This window comes from Triplophysa rosa, linkage group LG12, assembly GCF_024868665.1.
Source record: "Triplophysa rosa linkage group LG12, Trosa_1v2, whole genome shotgun sequence".
Taxonomy (NCBI): Eukaryota; Metazoa; Chordata; class Actinopteri; order Cypriniformes; family Nemacheilidae; genus Triplophysa; species Triplophysa rosa.
In genome coordinates, this window is record NC_079901.1 from 16,706,959 (window position 1) to 16,724,375 (window position 17,417).

The 17,417-nt window shown below is 39.0% G+C and overlaps 2 protein-coding genes across 2 annotated transcripts in view; one reads left to right on the plus strand and one right to left on the minus strand.

The window, feature by feature from the left end:
• The window catches only part of igf1ra (insulin-like growth factor 1a receptor), a 101,485-nt gene extending 89,370 nt beyond the window's left edge, over positions 1 to 12,115 (plus strand). The window contains exons 12-21 of the mRNA XM_057348521.1: positions 53 to 195; positions 287 to 452; positions 559 to 661; positions 748 to 818; positions 1,412 to 1,641; positions 1,983 to 2,090; positions 2,253 to 2,415; positions 3,667 to 3,796; positions 6,993 to 7,127; positions 10,457 to 12,115. Of these exons, the coding sequence (XP_057204504.1) occupies positions 53 to 195; positions 287 to 452; positions 559 to 661; positions 748 to 818; positions 1,412 to 1,641; positions 1,983 to 2,090; positions 2,253 to 2,415; positions 3,667 to 3,796; positions 6,993 to 7,127; positions 10,457 to 10,943 (1,736 nt within the window). The 3' untranslated portion in view covers positions 10,944 to 12,115. The remainder of the gene's footprint in view (positions 1 to 52; positions 196 to 286; positions 453 to 558; positions 662 to 747; positions 819 to 1,411; positions 1,642 to 1,982; positions 2,091 to 2,252; positions 2,416 to 3,666; positions 3,797 to 6,992; positions 7,128 to 10,456) is intronic.
• Positions 12,116 to 15,832: 3,717 nt separating this feature from the next.
• On the minus strand, positions 15,833 to 17,291 carry pgpep1l (pyroglutamyl-peptidase I like). The gene is made up of 5 exons (XM_057348523.1): positions 16,916 to 17,291; positions 16,684 to 16,736; positions 16,487 to 16,600; positions 16,148 to 16,374; positions 15,833 to 16,056 (listed from the first exon to the last, which is right to left on the minus strand). Exons 1-5 carry the CDS (start codon positions 16,947 to 16,949, stop codon positions 15,897 to 15,899), a joined length of 588 nt encoding a protein of 195 aa, XP_057204506.1. The 5' UTR covers positions 16,950 to 17,291; the 3' UTR covers positions 15,833 to 15,896.
• Positions 17,292 to 17,417: the final 126 nt, after the last annotated feature.

A 17,417-nucleotide genomic window follows, 5' to 3' on the forward strand; every position in this document is an offset into this window, starting at 1 on the left:
ATTAGATTATTGTAAGAGAGCGCTGGCCTTGAGCAGTTTTGTCTTTCACCAGACAAAGCGGATGATATTCCCGGCAGCGTGAGTCAAGAGAGAGATGAAAAGGCAGAGGGAACCGTGCTGCTCCGTTGGCCAGAGCCGCATCATCCCAACGGACTGATCCTGATGTACGAAATCAAATACCGTCTAGGAAGCGAGGTCAGTGTTACAAATAACTCAAATTCCATTATGAAATAGTTAAAACAACAGCCAAGGCCACAAATCGGTTATGTGTGTGTGTGTGTTACAGCCTGAGAAGCACGAGTGTGTATCACGCCAGCAGTATCGGGTACAGCGAGGAGCTCAGTTTAGCAATCTGTCTTCTGGAAATTATTCAGCCAGGGTGAGGGCCACTTCTCTGGCTGGAAATGGGTCATGGACTGAACCGGTTTCCTTTTATGTGTCACCCCCGAAAAGTAAGGAAAAAAAGGAGAAATATGTCTGGTCTTATGTTTGGGAAGAATATTTGTCTGTTACGTCATGACAGCTCTTAATTTTGCATGTTGTGCTTCTGTCTCACAGGAAATTATGATAACGCCTTCTATCTGGCCATTATCATCCCTATTATAGTCCTGGTGTTGCTTTTTGCGGCGATCGCTGTGGTCGTCTTTGTGACCAAAAAGAGGTAATGTTGGGTTTTTTGTTTAAGCATTTACTATGTGGTCATCTAAAACTATGGTTTTCTAATTCATGTTTTCTTTTGACCTGCAGGAATAGTGACAGGTTAGGAAATGGTGTCCTGTATGCTTCTGTGAATCCTGAATACTTTAGTCCTTTTGAGAGTGAGTATTATGTTACCTGTTTAAAAACTTATAGGTGTTACTTGACTATTTGTATTATTATTGTTTTGTTTTTCAGGAAATATATCTGAGCATCCGTAAAGCGTGATACAGTTACTTCGGAAGCAAACTTTTCTATTAAAAATAGATCAAATTTTAAGACTTAATAAATTCAATTTGTATTCTTGCCCCATTGGCATTTATTTTTTAGTAAAAAAGTCAATCTAAATTTAATGAGTTTTGTGGTTGAAACAAGAAAAAAATTAAGTAGCCATTGGGGTAAGAAGTAACGAAACTCAATTAAAGATATTATCTCATAAAAAATCCTGTCTTAACATTTATTGCAATTCTGCTTTGCAAATAACTTTATTATAATGATGTTAATTAAAAAAAATACTAATTGTGTGCTACATTCATGGTTTGCCGCTTCTGATAATCATTTTTACTTGAACCATTTGTTTTATTAGGAATCATTTTCTGAATTCACTTCAGCCATGAAGTCAAGAGTTAAGACAAACCGTATGATGTCTCATTGCTCATTTGCACCATACGATCTGAACAAACATGTTAATCCTGCTTTATTTCCGTAATCTCAGTGTATGTACCAGATGAATGGGAAGTAGCTCGGGAGAAAATCACCATGTGTCGTGAGCTGGGCCAGGGCTCCTTTGGTATGGTGTACGAGGGCATCGCAAAGGGAGTCGTGAAAGATGAACCTGAGACCAGAGTGGCCATTAAGACCGTTAATGAATCTGCAAGTATGCGTGAACGCATCGAGTTCTTAAATGAAGCCTCCGTCATGAAGGAATTTAACTGTCACCATGTGGTAAGAAAGAAGGCAGAATCTCAATTTGGTAGATTGGTTAAAATGGTTAAAGGGTGACTCGGATCTGAGAATATTTTAACTCATTTAAAAGCCATTTGGAAACACTAAGAGGAAGGATAATAAAATCCTTCATGCATCAGGTTATTTGATATTTAAAATATTCTTATCTGGTGCTTTTAGTTGGTTTGGAAGGAATTGTAGGACCATTCTGTAAATAAACTATTTTGAAAACCAAAATGTATTTCTGTTTTGAATACTTTTTCCAACTAAAATATCAAAATGAAATCTGTTAGCTTTTAGAGAGATGTTATTGATTCTTCGTTGTGTCCTGATTGGTTTAGGTGCGTCTGCTGGGTGTGGTTTCACAAGGCCAGCCCACTCTAGTTATAATGGAGCTGATGACCCGGGGCGACCTGAAGAGCTACTTACGTTCTCTCCGTTCCAAAGAGGTATTTAAGCATCACATAATTTTTCCTGCACAAGCCACCAACTCAAAACCTGATGCTTCTAGTTTATTATCAGCATCAACTTCATTTGGGTGGGGTTAAGATAGACAAAAACAAAAGCAAATGTGTTGAATGCAGCATTTGTATGCTTATCTTGCCATGCAGCAGGGATCCAGTAGTCAAGCTCTTCCTCCTCTGAAGAAGATGATTCAGATGGCCGGGGAGATAGCGGACGGGATGGCATACCTCAATGCCAACAAGTTTGTCCATCGAGACCTGGCTGCTAGAAACTGCATGGTTGCTGAAGACTTCACGGTTAAAATCGGAGGTAATCTTTAGATTTAGTTTAATGCAAAAATCACAATCCTACTGGCCAGTAATATTAGAAAAGCAATAGAGGATGCCAAGGAATTATACATATCTTTGAAACAAGGATTGAATAGGGGGTAGCTAAGACCCTAAACTGACCAAGAACCACCTACTGTATTTAGACTAAAAGATCCACCTGACTGACATGTAACACGATCAGTCACAGTTTGTTTTGATTGTACATGTCATTTAGACTTCTGTGAAAATCCATTAATGATACAGTACAGAAAATTTGTTAAGACTGTAAAACAATACTTATGTGGCCCTTACTCACATGTGCTGCATGAAGTCAGCGAAGTCAGACAATGAGATTATCACTAGATTAGGAACGGCTCTTTTGTTTGTTATAGGGCTGCAGCTATCGATTATTTTAATAATCGAGTATTCTATTCTATATTAGAATAGAAGTATAGAGTATTCTATATTTTCCATCGATTAATCGGGTATTCGGATAATAAATACTTTTTCTTTATTAAAGAGCAATACTAAATATACAAGAGAAAACAAGACATGTCTCTTAAAAATAACAACTAATTTGTTTCCTTTTTAGAAAAAAAAAATATTTATTGCTGAAATTGCATGAATTAATATCTGTGAAAAGTTTACCCAATACATTACATTGCCATATTACATTCAAAATGCAATATAATACAAATGCATAAATAAGAAACATGAATAAAAATAGAAAGAATAATTTCAAAGGTAAACAACTAACTTCATCTTATGCATGATGCATTTAGTTTATCTAAATTAGTTTTAGTTTCTTTTTTTTCACTATTAAATAGTAATATATTTGTCCACATAAAATACCGAGTTAACCAGACTTTTATTTTGGCAGGTTGTCGGAAGACGCTTAGTTTTTAGTATTTCTGTTTCTTCACTCAAACAATAACATGTTCGTGAAATAAACTCTCAGAGCAACTCTGGAGGTGAAGTTCATGTGTTCATGTCCTCATAAAGCGCAGACGCAGACACGGTCTGTGGGGAAACGCAGTGCTCCATGTGTACTGTAGTTAAATGGATTAAACAAAGCTTCGAGGCAACAAAAATTGCCTCGATGATTTTTTGTAATCGAATTACCTGAGTAACTCGAGGAATCGTTTCAGCCCTAGTTTGTTATATACATTCAAAAATGTGTGAGTGGAGAAAAAGGCGTGACTGACCTTTCATAGCCTGAAACACTTCATCTGTGTTTTCTTCCTTTGTTTAGACTTTGGCATGACACGAGACATCTACGAGACAGATTACTATCGGAAAGGCGGTAAAGGGCTGCTGCCAGTTCGCTGGATGTCCCCGGAGTCTCTGAAAGATGGCGTCTTCACCACAAATTCTGATGTCTGGTATGAGCTGTCTGGCCTTGCAGACTCTACACACATACACACTTGCACATGTGGTTTACAAGGCTCTCCATAGACATAATGATTTTTATACTGTACAAAGAGTATATTCTATTCCCTACCCCTAAACCTAACCATCACAGAAAACTTATGGCATTTAAAAAAAATCATAATTTAGTGTGGTTTTGAATCAATTTGGTTTACGAGGAGACAGGAAGTGTCCCTGTAAACCATGTTTACGTTGTTATACACATGTCATTACACACATTCGTAAACCATATATACAAGTACACACACACACCATGCAACCCTCATCGTGTTTGTATGGGTGAATTTACTTATTTATCATTTGGACACACTCATTCTAAAATGTGGAAACGGTAATAATAAAGATTAAGCCATTTAAAAATGATGTAACATAAATTAAAGTACAATAAGAGAATTATCTAGTAACATTGCAGTTATATTTCTCTGCACTCTCTGGAGATTCTCTCAACAATGTTCAATGTCCACCTGAGATGCGTGTTAAAAAATATTGAAGGAATGCTGGACATGTATCCGACTGATTTTCCTCTAATATCCATAATTGTGTCTGGCATATAAATATACAGTAATTGTCTACAAAACTAATTTAGGTATTACAAAAGTATGTAAGCATTAGCCTTTAGATCAAAAGGTTTTAAAGATCACAATGACAAACATAGTCAAGTGTGTCCAAATTTTTGACTTGTAGTTTGTGTTCCTATGTTGTCTTTTGCCACTGTAACGCTGGTATTTCTCCATCAGAGACGAGTAGACCCAAACAGTGCCGCCTATATGCTTTCCTTCTCAACAGGTCCTCATTTCCCAAAAAACGGACTGTTTTATTTTTTTATTCAATCGAACATTGAAAGTCTGGTGAGCACGCATTTATGACTTTTTCCACTGATCCTCTGTGTCAAGGGAGAGTCTGCATCACATCCAGACATTCTTACAGCCCCAGCCAGTCGAAACGTGTCCAAACACATTGCCTGTCTGTCTCAGACGGACCGTCTCTTCGCACCACGGCTTTAGTCCCAGCAGCGGCGGCTCTGTATAACAGAGTAACAGCGCTGTTTCCCAATCTCCAGCATCCCACAGCTCTGTCACTCCGTGTTCTCCTAACCTCCTCCAGATGTTTGGTAATGATGGGGTCGGCGTGCCAGCGCGGTCCCGCCTCTCCGTCCCTCTTTTCGTATCTGCCGCTTTTGAAGTCCATGAGATGAAAAGAGCCTCCCGTCTCGTACTCTCATAAACCTCGCTGTTAGGTGTCTTTATTTGTTTCCTTACCCCAAAAAATGGGCTGCTCCTAATGCGGTTTTGTCTTTCAACACGCAGATGTTGCAGCCAATTAGATGCAAGTCACTGTTGTAATAGTCCTGTTTTAAAGGGTGTTGAGCTTCGCGTTAGATCCCCGGCCAATGTAGAAAATTTGTCCTCTGAGAGCTAATGAGTAATGACTGGCAACAGTGTGCTCTTTGTGTGGTTTTTATTTGGGGTTTGTTGAGTTTCTGCTACGCTGCTGTGCTTTCTCACCGGCCGCCGGATAATATATGGACTCATTTTCATTAATGAGGAACACAGGGCTTACAAAAACACCACAGTAAAGGAAAAAGTTCAGGTTAGCGCCTTAGGTTGTGGTTTTGCGCATTGTTTTGGCTAATAAATGGTTTTCAAATAAGCATTTTTTTATTTCGGATGAAGAAAAAGCATTTGAATAACAGGAGAATATACAGTATATTACTGTTATTTAATAATCTTGGTAAAAATTCGACAATTCAGAGTTTATTTAAAGTATACACACACATCAATAATGAACAACTGTATGTTTATAAATGGACATTAACCTAAATCATTACTGTAAATAAGTTGATCATTGTTAGTTAAAGGCGGAGTAAGTGATTTCTGAGAAACGCTGTTGAAAATTGAAATCAACACCCAAACAAATATGTTTGTGAATATTTGCTACATGTCTGTTCTGTCTTGGAAAAAAATATTGTGTTTACACCTAATCATAACTCTGTCAATATGAGAAAAAACAAATACCATAACATCATAAACTCTTGTAGCCAATCAGCAATGAGGGCGTATCATTTTGGAGGGCGGAGTAATGAAGGCAGGAGTGTTTCTTTTGGGTAGGGGTGTGTTTGTTTAGGTATTGATTTCAAATATCAACAGCTTTTCTCCAAAATCAATGAACTTCAGCAGTTTTCCCGCCATTGACAGAATTGCCCGTTTCCTACCATTAACAAGTTGTCCCAGCTTTCCTTGTTTTTGCAGTCATACAGTAGGCATTTGATATATTGTATGTTCTTATAGACGAAAGTATTCTAGAGGCCATTAATGTTTTTAATTGAAAAAAAAAAACAATTCTAAAACGCTGTTCAGAAAGAGTTAATGATACCTAATGCATTAACTGCTGTTCATGAATGAACTCTTGCTGTTAAGTGTTACTTTAAATTCTCAGCTTTTAAAGGCACAGTTCACTCAAAAATAAAAATTCTGTCATCATTAGTAGGAAAATGTACAATGGTAGTCAAATGTGCCCCAGAACCGTTTGCTTTTCTACATTCTTCCAAATATCTTTCTCTGTGTTCATCAGAACAAAGAAATATATACAGATTTGGAACAACTTGGGGGTGAGTAAATGATGACAGAAATGTCATTTTTGGGTGAACTGTCCCTTTAAGACACTAAAATTGAAGTCATATATGCACAGCTAATGCATCCCCTCTCAAGCATTGCGTTTTAAGATGCTATGTCAAGATAAAACTAGTGCAGCGTAAAAAAAGCATTCCTGTTCCAGTCTGTCACGCCCTGTCTAGCTGTTATTCAACACAAAATGACTCATATGTGAAAGACCCAGAACCCAGGTGAACCAAGAACCACCTTGATAATATAGCACAGCGACAATAAGACAACTAGTCATACAGAAACCTACTGACCGGTTGATTTAGGCCCTGTAGAACCGCGATTGCTTCGATGTTTCCTCCCTTCTGTTTTCTCTTGACCTTAAATGGCCTCATTCCTTTCCTCTCTGTCCTCATCCGACTGGATTGAGTTACCGCGTGTGCATGGTTGCTGGTGAAATTGGAGAAATGGGTTTTGTGACATTTAGCAAGATTTGGATGCAATGACTGCCTTTGTGAGTTATTCTTTTAACCAGTTCCTCTTTGTTCAGGTCATTCGGAGTGGTTCTATGGGAGATCGCCACTTTGGCCGAGCAGCCCTACCAGGGCATGTCCAATGAGCAGGTCCTGCGCTTCGTCATGGAAGGAGGACTTCTAGACAAACCGGACAATTGCCCCGATATGCTGTGAGTATCTTGACCTTCTCAACAACATGTCGTCTAAAAGTAAAAAAGAGGCCACACCAACTGCTTTCTGAACATTTGCTTCTGAAGCCAGACATTTGGCACTCTCCGTAATAACGTTAACTCTTTGTCCTCTCGCTGACTCTTCTATTTAAGGATGCAATGTCACGCTAAAATGTCAATAGGATGTCACCAGATGCTTCTGCTCACGTCAGGCCAAGCGAGAAAGCCTGACTGGTGACATCTGCGTCACGGGTTAAAAGTAGACAGGTGACATCATGTTGTCAGGGAGGTTCCTCCTCGGGGGTAAAGTGAAGTCCATAGAAGGCCGATTCGGTAACCGTGACCCATGCTACTCTACTTTTATGAAGAGCCTCTCGCACCACAATATCTTCTCATCTTCATCTGAGTGCATCAGTCTGCGTCATCAGTCCGATGGCGTTTTCCTTTTCTGGGCTGCTGTCAGTAACGATCTGTCCCTCCTTTTTACCCCGACCCCTTTCTGTGTCTCTGTGTCTCTTTCTTGTCTCAACTGTTATGGAAACACAAACCCCCCATTTCCATGGCAGCTACGACGGGGTGTCCTGATTGCATGAGAGTTGCAAAGGGAGAAACATATGCTACACAGCGCTACATAGCTGATAAAGACTTTCAAACATTGTCATCTGTATCTCATCATGAAATTAGGCTGAACGTCATGATGTCAGGCTGTCTGTCACGTTCGTATGATGATATGAGAATTCAAGCAATACTTGGCTAATGCGCAAGGGCAAGGATCCAGAAATAGTGTGTAGGGTATTAAACAAAGAGGTTTCATAACATTTCACGTTGAGATCACTTTCAAGAGTTTCTGTCCTAAAATGTATCAATCCTGATTCTTCTGTTGAGTCAGTAGTCCTGTCACGGATGCATCGGTTGCTTTGTGTAAAACAGCCTAAATTATATTTAATTATTAAATTGTGTTTAATTACTAAATTATATTTATTTATATTTTGACAATGTTTTCAGTTTCCTGCATCTCCACCTTGATAGATAGTAGCTCTGTTCTAAAACCTACTGCATTTTAAAGCATCATATCGCTGCTGTCCTTCTGAAAGCTCATATCTCCATATTTTCATTATTTTGTCACCCTTTATGGTTGTTACTGGGTTTAGGAAATATCTTACAAATAAAAAGTATTCAAAAATCAGAGTGCCACACGCGTACCGCGGGTCATTTGACAAGAGAAAGCGGCGTGGCTAAACATTCTCCGTGCAGTTTAAGACGCAGCTAAAGTTTTTTGTGATTTACTGTTTTCAACATAAAATCTTGTGCAAAAAAACATTTAGTGTATATATAACCTTGATATCTTTAATATTGATTGAGTAATACCATGTCAAAGAATGAAATCATTGAAATGAATGACAGAATTTAAACTTGGAGCCTTTTAGCCTGAATACCACAGAAAGGGTCACATATTTCAATACTGAATGAATTGTGTTTGCTATGTATTTTTATGGTTATTAGAGTATTACATTGTTAGCTTAGCAACAATGTCTGAACTGTCTTAGCAAGACAGCCCGCTGGGTAGGGTTTTTTACCTCAGTTTTTGATTTGGTTTGAATTGACTTCACTGAGTAAAGACAAATGACCTCTGTTATAAATTTGGAAACTAATAAATGCCACACAGACAAGATACTTGTGAACAACTTTAAGATGTTTTGATGGAAGTTTAAACCACAGGAAAGTGAACATTTCATTGGTTCCTAATGCGGAGAAAACAGTTTGCCCTCCCCTCTACAGTGCAGCCTAAAGTAACGAATTACAACTACTCAAATTACGGTAATTGAGTCGTTTTTTCAGGAAATGTACTTTTTTAAGTAGTTTAAAAACAGTGTACTTTTACTTTTACTTGAGTACATTTTTAGTGCTGTATCGGTACTTTTACTGCGCTATTTTTCCTCACATTGTTGTCGCTACTTTATATGTTTAATTTTCATGTGATTGGCTAAGGAGACGTGACCCTGTCACGTGACCCCGCCCACTCAAATCGCGCATAGAAAACTTGCATAACACAGATTTCAAGACATCTGCCGCCAATTTAGTTTAATCATGGAGGAGGACGAACGTGTGCGGCAGGCAGGGCGCGTATCAAACGGCGGTTTTGCGCACTTGAAAGTCACTGCGGGAAAGGGACACAATACGAAGTCTCGTCAGAGATATGGAGAAATATTGAGTTCCTGTATACTCCGTTCGTTCGCCAAGTTTCATCCAAACAATTTAGGTTACAAATGTTTTGCATTTTTTGCATGCAGTATTTGGGGCTCTTATTTATTAATTTTCTGCATTGTGGGGCCTAGTACACATGATTGAACAGTGTTGGAAGTGCAAATGGTTTTAACTGGAAAACTGAGCTCATGATAGACAGACAGACAGACAGAACAACACATTGAATGGTTATTTTGTCTGAGTTGTATCCAGTTATATGCTTTATCAGTAAGGTAAAGATGTGTTTTGTTAAAAGTAGCTATTTTCTATATAAATCTCCAAATTTGATTATTAATAATTATTCTTAATTCATTAAACAACACCGCCTAAAAGTAACTAGTATTCGGAGTAGTTTTTGAGAAGAGTAATTTTTACTCAATTGCTTTTTAACACCACTACTTTTACTTGTAATTGAGTACAATTTCAGCAATGTAACAGTACTTGTACTTAAGTACAAATTTCCAGTACTCTTTCCACCACTGTGCAGCCTAGATGGGTTGCCTGCTCTAAACCTGTGACTGGATGTCACCTGAAGAATTTATTTCAGTAGGCCAATGAGTGCAAAGAGGTTTTTTAGCTTGTTTGTGTGTTTTACCCAGCTAGTACCACACCAATCCATTATGATTTTTAGTTTTTGCTGTTTTGTGTCTTCATATTTAACCTTAGCTGTTCCACACAATGCAGATTTGCGTTCAGAAGAGCAGTGCTAGTCTTATCTGTGTGTTGGACGACAGACTGTTCCAGAAGTTCTGTGCCACAACACTTCAGTGCCCTAGTGAACACTGCCACCTGTTGATGGTTGAAAACTTTCAAAACATTCAACACCGTATGGGCATTATAATGCTTGCATTACTGATTTTATTAGATGGAATGGTTGCCAAGGAACTAAAAGTACAGGCCCAGGTCTAGACAGCCCATGTGTCAGATCCCTTCTTCAATGTGAAACTGTGATATTTGTCAACTGCAAGGGGAAAAAAATGTCTTTATGGTGCAAGCACCTTATCCTTGGAAAAACGTCAATTGGTCATATAGTACATGAGAATCAAACTCTCATTTCATTCTGTGTTTGTGCTTCTGCTCTTCAGGTTCGAACTGATGCGAATGTGCTGGCAGTACAACCCCAAGATGCGTCCGTCTTTCCTGGAGATCATCAACAGCATAAAAGAGGAGCTGGAGCCGCCTTTCCCGGAGGTTAGCTTCTTCTACAGCGAGGAGAACAAGCCGCCGGACACCGAGGAACTGGACATGGAGTTGGAGAACATGGAGAAAGTTCCACTGGATCCTGCTTCCACGCTGGCCCCCTCCTCTCAGGGGAGCACGGGGGCTCAGACCCAAAGTCCACAGCCGGTGCCTGGTACACCGATGGGGTCTTCCCCGACCCCTTCCACCTCACCCCCCTCCTCTTCCGCCTCTCCCGGCCTGGCCTTAGAGAAGCACTCAGGACAGGTAACAGCAAACGGGCCGGTGGTGCTGTTGGGACCGGCGTTTGACGAGACTCAACCCTATGCACACATGAACGGGGGACGAAAGAACGAGCGAGCGCTCCCACTGCCTCAGTCATCGGCCTGCTGATCCTTACTTCCCATCACCCTCTGCTCCTCATACAGGGTACCCACACGTCGCCCCTTTGTCTTTGTGTTTCCTATCGTTTATGAGGAGTCAAAACCCAGGGCTGACCGTGGAGCCGGACCGTATCCTTCATGGAAGTCAGATCATTTTTTTTATTAAATGATTTCAAATGACGGAGGATGTGATGCAACAAGCCTACAAATGCTCTTGCAATACTTAAGATTTGAAAACAAATCATCCACACTGGAGAGCCCTGGCTTTCACTTGTGTGAAAAGAACCTGTTTTAATATCTTCGAAAGGAAGAATACCTGCCAGTTAATTGTGAAACTAGAGACGAGCATATTAGCCAGCAAGCCCAGAACACTAAGGATGTTTGTGTGTCAAGTGTGTTTTTATACAAGATACACATTCCCCTTCTCAGCGCAGTACATTTCTTCAGCTCAAGCTTGCGTGTTTGTCATCGCATTTCTCCATCAAATTGGAGCAAAGACCGTCTAAGCTGAGATTGTTTGCTTTTGTGGGCAAGAACCATCTGATTGGTCACAGTACCCTCCTGCTTAGGGTGTCTGATAGGAAGTCCAGTGGGCTTTTGTGAAACTGCCAAATTTTTTGCCAAATCTTTAAAAAAACAAACAAGTTATTTATGGTCGCATAACCCAGTTCCCCATCCACAGCCTTTTCAAGGGACTAAACTCTCACACTATTTTTGATGGGGGATTTTTGTGCCTCATCTCTTACAATCAGTTTGAGTTTGTTCATTCTTTTCCCTCTTTTATACGGCTCTGATTGCATGTCGGTTCCTGCTGCACACACCATCTGTGAGCTGAGCCTCGTCTCGAGTCGCGAAGGTGAAGAGAGGCGGATCTGAGATATAAGGGATTGAGTTATGAAGCTGACCGGATACAGGCGCTTCATCTGAGACTGAAGTGAGGCGTTGTACACAGCAGGTTTTTTTTAGACTAGTCATTAGTCTCTCTATACAATTCATATGATTCTGAGAAGGGTCTTACAGTTGTATGTTCGACCGCGAGATCATTTACACACGAATATTGGTTTGAGTCACTTTTGATAACTTTTTTACAGTTCTGATGTTCACCTCTTTGTCTGTACAGAAAGAAGCTGCTATTTTGTTTTTTCTTTCGTGGGTGTTCGACATTATATATATATATATATATATATATATATATAATCCTTCAGGTTTAATATTTTATGATATCTCCACTACAGTCCATTTTCTTATGCTTTGTACTCTTCTTGCAAAAAAAAGAGAAATAGCCTTTCAAAGTTTTATTTCGTTCTCCTCGGAAGTTTGTCTGCATTGCCACAGGTTCCTTGCCTTTTGTACATTTCTCCATAATGATTATTATTAGTTACGCTTCAGTTCTGCATGTGAACGCACCCGTGGGACAGTTGTCTACCATTGCACCTGTTCACAAGGTGCTGCTCAATCTCAGGTTGATGTTAAGGTTTTGTTCTCCAAACATTCTCTTCAGAGCTTGTTCCACCCAGGCACAAAGCTCCTCTGTAAACTAAACAGACTATATGCGCTTAGGTTTTATTTACTATTCACCATCATAGACTTTTTTGTAAACCATCCATGCAGCAAAATTCCAACTAACAGGGCTTATTGGGTTAATTTTCTTCAGTACCCCCAACAAACACCTCTGGACATCTTAACACATGCAATGAGCACTAACCTTCCTGATGACATCTGTAACCAAATAAAGTTCAGAAAATTTCAAGATATGCTAAAGAAAAAAATAGGTTTCCTTGACTAGCTGGCTTTAAAATGTTTCGTTGTGAAGGATTTCTCCATGTCCGTTTGGGATCATTTCCCGGGGCATCTTTTTCTGTCTTTGAAGGTTATTTTCCCCTCGGCTGGGGTATTTATTTTCCTGTTTTTGTGTTACCAGTTAAAGTCACTGTACAGACGCCCTGATTATTTAGTATAAAGTTTTAATTTTTAGATGCATTTTCCATGATGTCATGACTGGGGGACTTTCTTTTTCATTTCCTCCGGCATCTATCTACCTCATTCTCTTTCATTTTAAACGTGCAAGTGTATAAAATTATTTAATACATCTCGCTTCTTTTCTCGGCACCTCATCATCCTCTGTCATGTCTCTTTAAGCACCACAGAGCACATGCTCCCAAGAATCGAGAGAGAAGGTCATGGTGTAAGTTAACATGTCTATAGAATCGCCAACTATCCATAAAGGTTTCAAAGAGCATATCTGAAGTATTATAAAATAATATTAATTCTGTCACGAGCAAAACAGAATCCTGATTGTGCAGCTTGATATGAGAGTTTGGCCTCAAATGTATTTGATCTCAGTGAATGTTGTACTCTTTAAATTTGAAGATAGGGATGCAGAACAAAAACAAGTTAATATAATTCATGACCTTTATTTTAGACATGTAATGTTGTAGGGGATTGGTCGTAGATAACAGTCAAGCAAACAAACATTATATAGCATTATATTTGATTTCTTTGTGACTCCAGAGTTCCGTGGTCTCAACAAGCGAAGCTGCAAAACTGGACAAAGATATCATTCTCATTGTAGTTAAATTGGCTGATTTTGTTTGCTTTGGTTTACAAGAAAACATGAAATACTAAATTAAATGCAGATATTTGGCCAGACGTCATGTCATGAACTTCCACAATCTTTTATTGTAAAAAACGATTTTAAGCTTTAGCAAAGATCATGGCACTGATAACTCCCGTTTTGCTGCACGTCCTTTTCAGACACCATGCTTTTGCACAATTTGGGTCTCCATTTTCCAAGACTGCCAAGTGAAGGCTTGGAGCAAAATTGAGGATGACTTTAATGCACACCGATAAAATACAGCTGGTAAACACCACTATATTGCCACATTCTTTCTAATCCAATCATCATTGCCTTTTTCTGCAGTCTGCTGTAATACCACACGACTGGCCAAAGCTTCTAGAGATCTAAATCTATATTGTGGATTTTGTCAAACTTTCTCCTAACAAACCATTGGAAATTGTCCCTGTTCATAAACCCTACCTGGAAAACATTCCAACTGATTTGTTAACATCCATGCCACATGTCTAAAGAGTACCATATATGAAGGGCCAATTGTTGTCACTACATTCATCGACATTCTGTAGAGAGAGAAAGGGCTGTCGTTTTGTCTCTCTTTTCTACTGCTGCTGACAACATGCTGCTTTATGAAGACTACATATAGTCTCGCCAATAGAATTGGGTATGTGGTGGATCTAAGCTAAATGCTTTCTCTCTCCAAATCGATGGGTCAGACAATTCAAAAGCAAAGTGGATAAGAATTAAGAGTCGTATGGCAAACGCTGATCGGAAGCCCACAACCCCTGGCCGTTCTGTTTCATAGCACTTAAAGAATTTGTGACCCTGGATCACAAAACCAGTCTTAAGTAGCACGGGAACATTTTTAGTAAAAGACAAAAATACATTGTGTGGGTCAAAATTATCGATTTTTATGCCAAAAATCATTAGGATATTAAGTAAAGATCATGTTCCATGAAGATATTTTGTAAATTTCCTACCTTAAATATATAAAAACTTTATTTTTGTGAGTGGATGATCTGCCACAGTGCCCCTGATTAACAACTTCAAAGGCGATTTTCTCAATATTTTGATTTTTTTGCGCTCTCAGATTCCAGAGTTTTAAACGGTTGCATCTCAGCCAGATATTGTCCTATTTTAACAACTCCTATATCTATAGAAAGTTTATTTATTCAGCTTTCAGATTGTAAAAATCTCAATTTCGAAAAATTGACCCACGTGTCTAGGGTCACATTTTAGATTTTTTTGTTGGAAGAACTCCAGGGGTTGTAAATGAGGGCACTTACAAGAAAGACCTGCTTGGGATGCTGTGGGGCACATTACTAGAAAGAATATGATTCTGTGTGGTACAAAACAATCTAAAATAACCATTCTATAAAAGCCCTTGTGCTTGTATTGTTGCGTATGTATATGGGTGGGACTGTATCACATATAGATGTAGTGATTAAGATTTTGATGTGTTAATAATGGGAAAATAATAGATATCACTATTTATTTCTGTTTCTTTTTCCTTTCTGTACTTAATATGGACAAAAGCGTTGGCCTGTTGCAAAGTGAATGTCAGTTTTCATTGAATGCTGCCAAGGTTTCTTAGTTACAAGTAAGTTACAATCTACAACAGAAATACACATATACACAGACACATAGGACACTATATGTCCAGTAGATTACGGGTAGTCATGACACAGAGAGAAAGAACATGACTAGAATTTTTAAAACGACAAGTTTACAGTAGAATTAGCTTATGTTGAGATTTCGGTTTCGGCAAACCTGATGGCAGAATGATTGAAAGCTCTTTTCCTGAACTATCATAAGAACTACTATTATATTTCTTCATAAACCTGCAAAACCTCAGGTTTAGAAAACATGCATGGATGCATTCTAATCGCAATAATGAGCTTGAGGTTTCACCGACATCATTTCCCAGGCACTGTTGTTTTTGCTTGGCATTCCGACAAATTTCAAAAGGGGCCTTGATCTACTGTACTGAAAAGAGTTTAATAACACTTTTTATTTTCCTTTCACAAAAAAAAGAAAAACAAAATCTCTGTGTCATTGCGTTGGAAGAAACTGGTGGTGAAACGGCTTGGCTGGTACTCTTGTCTTCTTGTAAGTTGTGTATCTTAAGGCCTCCGGTTTTTATTTCAGTTTTCTCCTCACCTCCAGATGGTAAACTTTTTACATACCATTGGCTTAATGTATATCTGAAAAAGTTTTCATGTATTTTCTTTTTTCCTAAATTTTGAATTAAAAAATGAATGAGTTTGAAAGCTTGTCTAGAGTCACTCATTTCATTTCCACTTTAAAATATGCATCATGTAATTATGTTTTGTGCAGAAAGTTCCCTTCAGAACGTTCCATATCTGTGTGTCCCATATATCCTAATGTTGTTTATGCAGCAGCGGTGTCCATCTGACATAAAAGAGTCTGGATGATGGTCTGAAGATGTGGTACCAGGCCTGACAGGCTGCCTGAGGCAGGCACATGGATCAAAGCAGCCTTTCCCTGCCCGTGGTACAATGAATAATAGTACACAAAATCACACGGGTACCTGCAACAATTGACCTCACTGTCACTGTAACAGATTTTAACGCTTGATAAATATGAAGGTGATATCAGAAACGCAGTATTTGACTGGTTACCTTCCAGCATCCCTGGAGTAGATGACATCAGATCCCATGTGTTTTAATTGTTTGCTGAGACGTCTCATGTCAATAATGGACTCCAACTTTTCTGGTCCTCCCTTAATGCAGCAGTGATGAACAGGGTAAAGACCACTCACATCTCTGTCCTTGTAACCGTGGTTCTTTCCTGTTTGCTCCAATGCGATCCCTTTGGTTCCTGGAGCTGTGCCCAAATGGATAACAAACTAACATAGAGGGAGAATGTTATATGTCGTTTTGTATGAAACGAAAGTTAACAAAGCATGTTTCAATCTCTGTATTGGGTCATGATAAAAGTTATTCAGCAGTTAAGGTTACCTTTGGCGTCATCTGCCAGATTTCATCAAGAACTTGTTGACATTTTGAGTAACTGACAGGAATCTCCTTAATATAAACCTCTGTGCCGACTCCAAGCCCCACCATCTTAAGACCCTGAAACAACAAAACATGTTTTCTGTAAGACCTTACAGACCATTGAAATGGTTTTTGAAGTTGTACAAGTAGGCCTACTGTACCTTAGCTGCCTCCCAACTTGGATTCACCACATATTGTCGAAAAGAACCAAAACCTTAAATGCATAACGAAATAAATGTGTAAATAAACTATAACAACGTCTTGTCATGAAATTAAACTTAAATATTCGGGTTTTTTTCTAATAGCATCTTATTGCGCCTTTTATTATTTAAAACCAGTATGCTAACTTTTGGTGCTAAATGAGTCGTTTAACAAACCCCAAAATAAACCTACCTGTCACAACAACAACTTCACGAGTGTCCTCCATTAGATTTTATAAAACAGGTTTGCAATTTAATTACTGTAAAATTGCTATTGCGACTGTAATTTTCACTGTTCGTAAAAGTGCGTGGTTGTACGGTTAGTAAGTTAATTGCGCAATTGAGACTAAAACAGGGAGTGCATTGCCCATTTTTCTCCACATGGGAGAGCCATCTCATATCCCATCAAAAAGAGAAGGACGCACTTCTTTAACCATCTCTCACTGAACAGGACGCGCATTTTTAATCCTACTATGGCAAAGGAGAGGGTCATGAATGTTAAACTGACGTGCTGACGGCCGTCCTTCTATGACGTCAACTCACTAATTAATATTTTACTGTCTCGCGGACGCTCGTCCGTTGTAGCCAATCATTTAGCACTGCTGGGCGGACGTCACGTTACGTAATTAATATTCATAAGCCAGGCGCCATAGTAGGATTCGTAAATTCCCTGACGGGACAGGGGATCTCTACTC

Coding starts and splice junctions, on each gene's coding strand:
- pgpep1l (XM_057348523.1), bottom strand. CDS start 16,949: ATGGAGGACACTCGTGAAGTTGTTGTTGTGACAG. Junction 16,375..16,486: donor TCTGGCAGATGACGCCAAAG/GTAACCTTAACT, acceptor CCTCTATGTTAG/TTTGTTATCCATTTGGGCAC. Junction 16,057..16,147: donor TACTCCAGGGATGCTGGAAG/GTAACCAGTCAA, acceptor CAATTGTTGCAG/GTACCCGTGTGATTTTGTGT.